Below are 7,395 nucleotides of genomic sequence, written 5' to 3'. Positions count from 1 at the left end.
ATGCTCTCGATTTTATCATCCACGTCGCGTCTTCAGGTTTTGTGAAGTTGAGAGTCAGGATCTGTGGTGGAAACCGACAGAAATTGGCAGAGATGAGGCCAAAATTGAAGTCTAAGTACGGCACGAGGCTACGGAACGCCGAGAGAGGCCGAGGAGGTGGAGAGAAGCGAAGACGGTCTTGACGATTGAACAGAACCTCGCCGAAATCGAGAACGATCGATCAGGTGGAGAATGGAGATGACTTTTTGTATTCATAGATGATTCTTAATGACTTTGCTTTGAAAATGTCTCATAAGAGAGAATTCATGAACTATATATAAACCCATAATCTTTTCCTAAATGAATTAGTATAAATCTTATATATTTTTTTTTAATTACTTTCATTTAAATACTATATTTGTTCATATTCAAATTTTACTTCGACTATTCTAGATTGGGTCGGGTTAACAAATTTTACTCCGACTATTCTAGATTGGGTCGGGTTTGTTTGAATTAGTATAAATCTTATATTTTTTTTTTGAATTACTTTCATTAAAATACTATATTTGTTCATATTCAAATTTTATTTGGACTATCCTAAATGGGGTCGGGTTTGTTTGAATTAGTATAAATCTTATTTTTTTTTTCTAAATTACTCTCATTTAAATTACTCTTATTTAAATATTATATTTGTTCATATTCAAATTTTAGTCCGATTATCCTTTTAATTCATTTGTTGTATTTAGGTAAAACTGAATTTTCTATATCATTTAAATTCTTTTGTATATAATTATTTGTAAATTGCAAGTACCTTAAATATAAATCATTATTAATTAATAATTTATGAACATGTGTTTATATTAAAAAAAATTGTGTGATTATTATTTTACAATATCCTATAGTTTATAATATATTATCTTTTATATATATATATATATATATATATTAGTACTTTTTATATAAATTAAACATAAAAATGTTATTTTCAAAATTTACCCGTTTGGATCACATGATAAAAAATAAAAAAAAAAATTCAAAAGACATCGTCAAATCCAAACTAAATTGAACGAATATGAAAAAATAACTAAATTATCAAATAAAATAGTTCGTTAGTTCAGCCAATATGAAAAGATAACTAAATCATCAAATAAGATAGTGAGTTAGTTCAGCCTACCAAATCAAATTCAAATTTAAATTGGATGAATATGAAAATATAACTAAATTATGGGTTGGTTCAGGATACAAATATACGCAACTAAATTATCAAATAAGATTGATGGTGGGTTAGTTCAGTATATTTTTATGCAATTTCGATCGTAAATTGATGGTGGGTTAGTTCAGTATATTTTTATGCAATTTCGATCCTAAATTTTTTAACCTCAAACGGCCCTTATTAAATAACTAAGAACTCAATAGTTTATTCAAAATTTTGAAAATTCTCTTTATTAATTTTCAAACATTTAATTAAAATTTACGCCTCAATTTAAATATATAAATATAACATTACTTTTTTAAAAATAAATTATAAAATTAAATAAAAAGAAAATAAATATAGATATATATAATGGTATGATATATAAAACTATATTGTTTAAAAATTAAAATAAATTCGAGTTGATTTGGTATTGAAATTTAGGAGAAATCATCCATAAACTTAACCTATAAAATTTTCATTTATTTGAACACAACACAAATTAGGTTAATCTTCGTTTTGGATCATCAAGATTGTTTAACACCCTCTAAAATAATCGAAAGCAAACCCAAAAAAGTTTTGAAAAAAATTATTTTTGAAAAATGATTTTAGGGTAGGGGTAANATTCATGAACTATATATAAACCCATAATCTTTTCCTAAATGAATTAGTATAAATCTTATATATTTTTTTTTAATTACTTTCATTTAAATACTATATTTGTTCATATTCAAATTTTACTTCGACTATTCTAGATTGGGTCGGGTTAACAAATTTTACTCCGACTATTCTAGATTGGGTCGGGTTTGTTTGAATTAGTATAAATCTTATATTTTTTTTTTGAATTACTTTCATTAAAATACTATATTTGTTCATATTCAAATTTTATTTGGACTATCCTAAATGGGGTCGGGTTTGTTTGAATTAGTATAAATCTTATTTTTTTTTTCTAAATTACTCTCATTTAAATTACTCTTATTTAAATATTATATTTGTTCATATTCAAATTTTAGTCCGATTATCCTTTTAATTCATTTGTTGTATTTAGGTAAAACTGAATTTTCTATATCATTTAAATTCTTTTGTATATAATTATTTGTAAATTGCAAGTACCTTAAATATAAATCATTATTAATTAATAATTTATGAACATGTGTTTATATTAAAAAAAATTGTGTGATTATTATTTTACAATATCCTATAGTTTATAATATATTATCTTTTATATATATATATATATATATATATTAGTACTTTTTATATAAATTAAACATAAAAATGTTATTTTCAAAATTTACCCGTTTGGATCACATGATAAAAAATAAAAAAAAAAATTCAAAAGACATCGTCAAATCCAAACTAAATTGAACGAATATGAAAAAATAACTAAATTATCAAATAAAATAGTTCGTTAGTTCAGCCAATATGAAAAGATAACTAAATCATCAAATAAGATAGTGAGTTAGTTCAGCCTACCAAATCAAATTCAAATTTAAATTGGATGAATATGAAAATATAACTAAATTATGGGTTGGTTCAGGATACAAATATACGCAACTAAATTATCAAATAAGATTGATGGTGGGTTAGTTCAGTATATTTTTATGCAATTTCGATCGTAAATTGATGGTGGGTTAGTTCAGTATATTTTTATGCAATTTCGATCCTAAATTTTTTAACCTCAAACGGCCCTTATTAAATAACTAAGAACTCAATAGTTTATTCAAAATTTTGAAAATTCTCTTTATTAATTTTCAAACATTTAATTAAAATTTACGCCTCAATTTAAATATATAAATATAACATTACTTTTTTAAAAATAAATTATAAAATTAAATAAAAAGAAAATAAATATAGATATATATAATGGTATGATATATAAAACTATATTGTTTAAAAATTAAAATAAATTCGAGTTGATTTGGTATTGAAATTTAGGAGAAATCATCCATAAACTTAACCTATAAAATTTTCATTTATTTGAACACAACACAAATTAGGTTAATCTTCGTTTTGGATCATCAAGATTGTTTAACACCCTCTAAAATAATCGAAAGCAAACCCAAAAAAGTTTTGAAAAAAATTATTTTTGAAAAATGATTTTAGGGTAGGGGTAAAGATGTCATTTAAGTACCTATATTAACCCAAAAAAAAAACTCATTTGAATAATAAATAGAGAGAATCCCCATCCCACTATAACAAATACAGAAATATAAATGTCAGTAAAGAGTTAGTAATATGAACCATAATGGCAAACCAAAACTACCTCTCTTCCTCCATAAACAAAACATCTTCAAAAAACTCACTCAATTTCAGTCTCTTTTTCCTTATTCTCCTCTCCTCTCCTCTCCTCTCCTCTTCTAAGCTTTCCTGTTTGGCACAAAAACAAACTTAAGAATGGAGTCTTTGATGGACAACAATTCAGGGAACTCCCTCTTTAGCTTTGAAGCATCCAACTCGTTGTTGCTCCTCGGTGCCACGATCACCTTTGCTTGTTCTTCCAACCCGAAATTCTCCCATTTGAACTTTGGGTCGATGTATTTCTTATACATTTCCAAGATCTCATTGTGGCTCACCACCCCCGGGTTTGTGAAGTTCCAAATCCCTTTGCAGTTCCTCTTTGCCATTTCGATCGAGATCGGTAGCAGCTCGTCCAGCACCGTCATGCTGTTCGGAATGTTTACCACCTTGTTGTAGCGGCTGATCTTGGTGATGAAGTTTCTGGGGTTGCTTAGATCTGATGATATTGGCATTCTTACTCTCAGTGTGCACACATTTGGATATTCTCTTAGCAGCTCCTCAACCTGCAAACATTTAGCCATTGCAACAAAAATGCTTCAATATCTTGCAAAGTGCATTAAAGTATCAAGAATTTGACTTGTTCTTCAAGTTGGTTTTGAATTAATACAGAAAAGCCACGACAGAAACGAGAGAATCAAGTAGAAAACATAAACTATGATGCCCAGCTGTTCACATAAGATCAACGCATCAATCGTTTCTCAAAGGAAACTGTAACAACCTAAGCCAACCGAGAGAGAACAATATCTGCGAGCAGCTGGCTTAGCTGTTACATAATCTGCTTCTTGACACCGAAGATGTCAAATATTCATATAACAATGGGTTGAACTGAGCGTAATATGAATGATGATAAATCTCCCTACTCAATCAACGATGGATTTGACAGGGCAAGCCATATTAGATAGAAAAACTTCAAAGGGGAAAAAGAAAGAAAAGAGCTATTACCATGGCCTTGGTCTTGGAGTAAAATGAACCTATAAAATTTGGCTTATCTTCCTCCTTGAATCCAACGCCTGATCCCAGTTTATGCTCATTGTCATATTCAAAAATGCAACCAGTTGCAAAGTTCATCAACAGGAGACTTTGTTCCTTACAAACATCCGCAAGAGTCAGTGTCCCAACTACATTTGCCCTTATAGTTTCAACCTTATGTGATTCACACCAGTCCACATTAGGCCTTCCAGTGACCCCTGCAGCATTGAACACATGAGTCGGTCTCACTCGCCTTATATCGTCAATTAAGGATCTTCTATCCTCCAATCTTCCATTGCCATACTCGAATTCTATTCCCTTTTCTTTGCACAGTTTGCCTAGCAAACCTCCTATCCAGCCAGTTCTTCCATATATTAAAAACTTCAGTCCTTGCTGATCTTGCTTCAAATCACCATCTTTGTTGATCTCACTGCATGATCTTGTCAATCTCGAGAATCCATACTGGAAAAACCAGGAATCTTCATTGGAATGAGTGGCTACAGAGATTCGAGGGTGTGGGTCAAGCGCAGCAGATACGTCGCCCCACCAGTCAGGGTTTTGGGTATACCAGTCCAATGTCCTTTTCAGCCCTTCTTCCCATGGTGTGCTCTCTTGCCATCCTAGCTTCTTCAACTTCTGGTCATCCAAGAAATACCTCTGGTCATTGAAGGGTCTGTCTTGCACAAAATCAATGGCTTTCTCAGGATTTGACCCAAACAACTTACAAATATCTCCTGCTACATCCAACACTCTCCTCTCCTTTTTGGTCCCAATATTGTAAACATGACCAATCACTCCTTTATGCAGAATCACTTCAAATGCCTGAGCAACATCCTCGCTGTATAGATAGCTTCTCACATTTGAGCCATTCCCATGAATTGGCAACTTCTCACCATTCATGGCCAGGAGAATGAACTTGGGGATAAGCTTTTCAGGGTATTGATTAGGTCCATAGACATTATTGCCTCGAGTTGTAATTGTCGGGAGGCCGTATGACCGATGATAAGCCATGACCAGCATTTCAGCCCCTGCCTTCGTTGCAGAGTAAGGATTAGTGGGAAGAAGCTGTGAAGCCTCAGGATTCCCAATATCTGTCTCTAAATCAGTCTCACCATAAACCTCATCAGTGCTGACATGAATGAACCTCTTGATCCTTTGAGTGACTTTGCAGGCCTCAAGAAGAACATGAGTACCATAAATATTGTTGTTCGTGAACTCAAACGAGTTCCCAAACGAATTGTCGACATGTGTTTGGGCAGCAAAATGCATAATCGTATCAATTTCTTCAGCAACCAAAAGGTAATTGATGAGATCAGCCGAAACAATATCCCCCTTTATGAATCGAAAATTGGGAGAGGTCTGAGAAGGGCGCAGGTTCTTAATGCTGGAGCAGTAATCTAGCTTGTCAAGAGCCACAATCTTGTAATGCGGATAGTTTTTGACCAAACGGTTAGTAACATGAGAGGCTATGAAACCTGCAGCTCCTGTGATGAGAATATTCCTCGGAGCATATGCCTCATTTCCTGGTGCCATTTTCTTCTTCTCCTCGTTGATTATTCCAACAAATCACCACTGACGNAAAAAAAAAAAAAAATCGAACAATATAAAGCTGTCACAATAATAACAATAACGAAAACGGATGAAAACGAAGAAACGATTCCAGAAGCATCAATTCCAACACAATCATAGATTCATCAATCACAAACAAACGCAAATTGAATCAAAATCACGGAACAACAAACCATAAAATCAAAAGAACGCAATGCAAAAAAAAACAGATTAAAAACAACACAACATTGAAAAACAAAAAGAACCGAAACAAAAACATACTCTGAGGATGATCGGAGGTTGAAGAAGGAGAGGTGCAGAAGGAGAAAGTTCATAGAAAGTTATAGGAACACAAGGAAAATGGAGCGATAAAAATGGGTGAGGGGGAAAAAAAGAGCGAGAACGAGAGGCGTAAGGGCCGTAATGGTTGTTAGAAACTTAAATAGCTCTCTGACTATGTGATTAGAAGGCTAAAACAAGTGTTACGTGGTGCATGTCCCGCTTAATTTGCCTATCTTCATTTATTAATTTTTTCCTTTAAATCCCTGTTTTTTCCATTATAAAAAATACACATTATATTTCTTTTAAATATTTTTAATATATTTTTGGTAGTTTTTTTTTTTAATTTGGGAATATTATTTATTTCTGTAAATTTTTTATACAAAATTTGAACTTTTAATTATACTTTTTTAATAATATATACTAAAATGGCAGGAACGAGCTATTACTCAAAGTAGGACCCACATAAAACAAACTGACTTTTATATTCCTCTTTATCTTCGAATTTGTTACAGACGACAACAAATGTGAGGAATATCAGATAATGAGGGTCTTGGCCGTTTTCGCCCAATTTTATGGTGAGGAGCTTCAGCTCGGCTAAAATGCGACTGGATTTGGGAAAATCCGGGATGGATAGTGTGATGCTCGTGAATATGATGAACTAATTGCATATTAATGCTCGAGAGGAAGGAGACGATATTTTTCTACGAGGACAAATCCAAAAGCCTCGCACTCGTTGCAGTGGAGGGTTGACAAAGCGAGCTCGATGTCGATGAGGAATAAAAATAATAATAAACTAATTGTCGATCCAGAATAAGAGTACACCATTAAAAAGTTGAGTTTTTAAATATATATATATATATATACATACTAATTGTCGACCCAGAATAAAAGTACACCATTAAAAAGCTGAGTTTATATATATATATATATATATATATACACTAATTGTCGACCGAGTACACCATTAAAAAATTGAGTTTATATATATATACTAATTGTCGACCGAGAATAAGAGTACACCATTAAAAAGTTGAGTTTTTAGATATATATATATATATATATATATATATATATATATATATATATATATATATATATATATATATATATATATATATATATAT

The 7,395-nt window shown here is 31.4% G+C and overlaps 1 protein-coding gene across 1 annotated transcript; it reads right to left on the bottom strand.

Annotated features, from left to right (window-relative positions):
- Positions 1 to 3,337: 3,337 nt before the first annotated feature.
- On the bottom strand, positions 3,338 to 6,013 carry LOC111806137 (trifunctional UDP-glucose 4,6-dehydratase/UDP-4-keto-6-deoxy-D-glucose 3,5-epimerase/UDP-4-keto-L-rhamnose-reductase RHM2-like). Its single transcript, XM_023691499.1, has 2 exons — positions 4,415 to 6,013; positions 3,338 to 3,975 (listed from the first exon to the last, which is right to left on the bottom strand). Exons 1-2 carry the CDS (start codon positions 5,972 to 5,974, stop codon positions 3,532 to 3,534), a joined length of 2,004 nt encoding a protein of 667 aa, XP_023547267.1. The 5' UTR covers positions 5,975 to 6,013; the 3' UTR covers positions 3,338 to 3,531.
- Positions 6,014 to 7,395: the final 1,382 nt, after the last annotated feature.

This window comes from Cucurbita pepo, chromosome LG11 (assembly GCF_002806865.2).
Source record: "Cucurbita pepo subsp. pepo cultivar mu-cu-16 chromosome LG11, ASM280686v2, whole genome shotgun sequence".
In the NCBI taxonomy this organism is placed as follows: domain Eukaryota; kingdom Viridiplantae; phylum Streptophyta; class Magnoliopsida; order Cucurbitales; family Cucurbitaceae; genus Cucurbita; species Cucurbita pepo.
The sequence above is the reverse complement of the archived record's forward strand: the minus strand, read 5'-3'. Positions and strand labels throughout refer to the sequence as shown.

Bases quoted from the DNA above. Each gene is read 5' to 3' on its own strand.
- LOC111806137 (XM_023691499.1), bottom strand. From the start codon at position 5,974: ATGGCACCAGGAAATGAGGCATATGCTCCGAGGAATATTCTCATCACA. The intron at 3,976-4,414 runs GTAATAGCTCTT...AAATGTTTGCAG, and splicing joins ACTCCAAGACCAAGGCCATG to GTTGAGGAGCTGCTAAGAGA.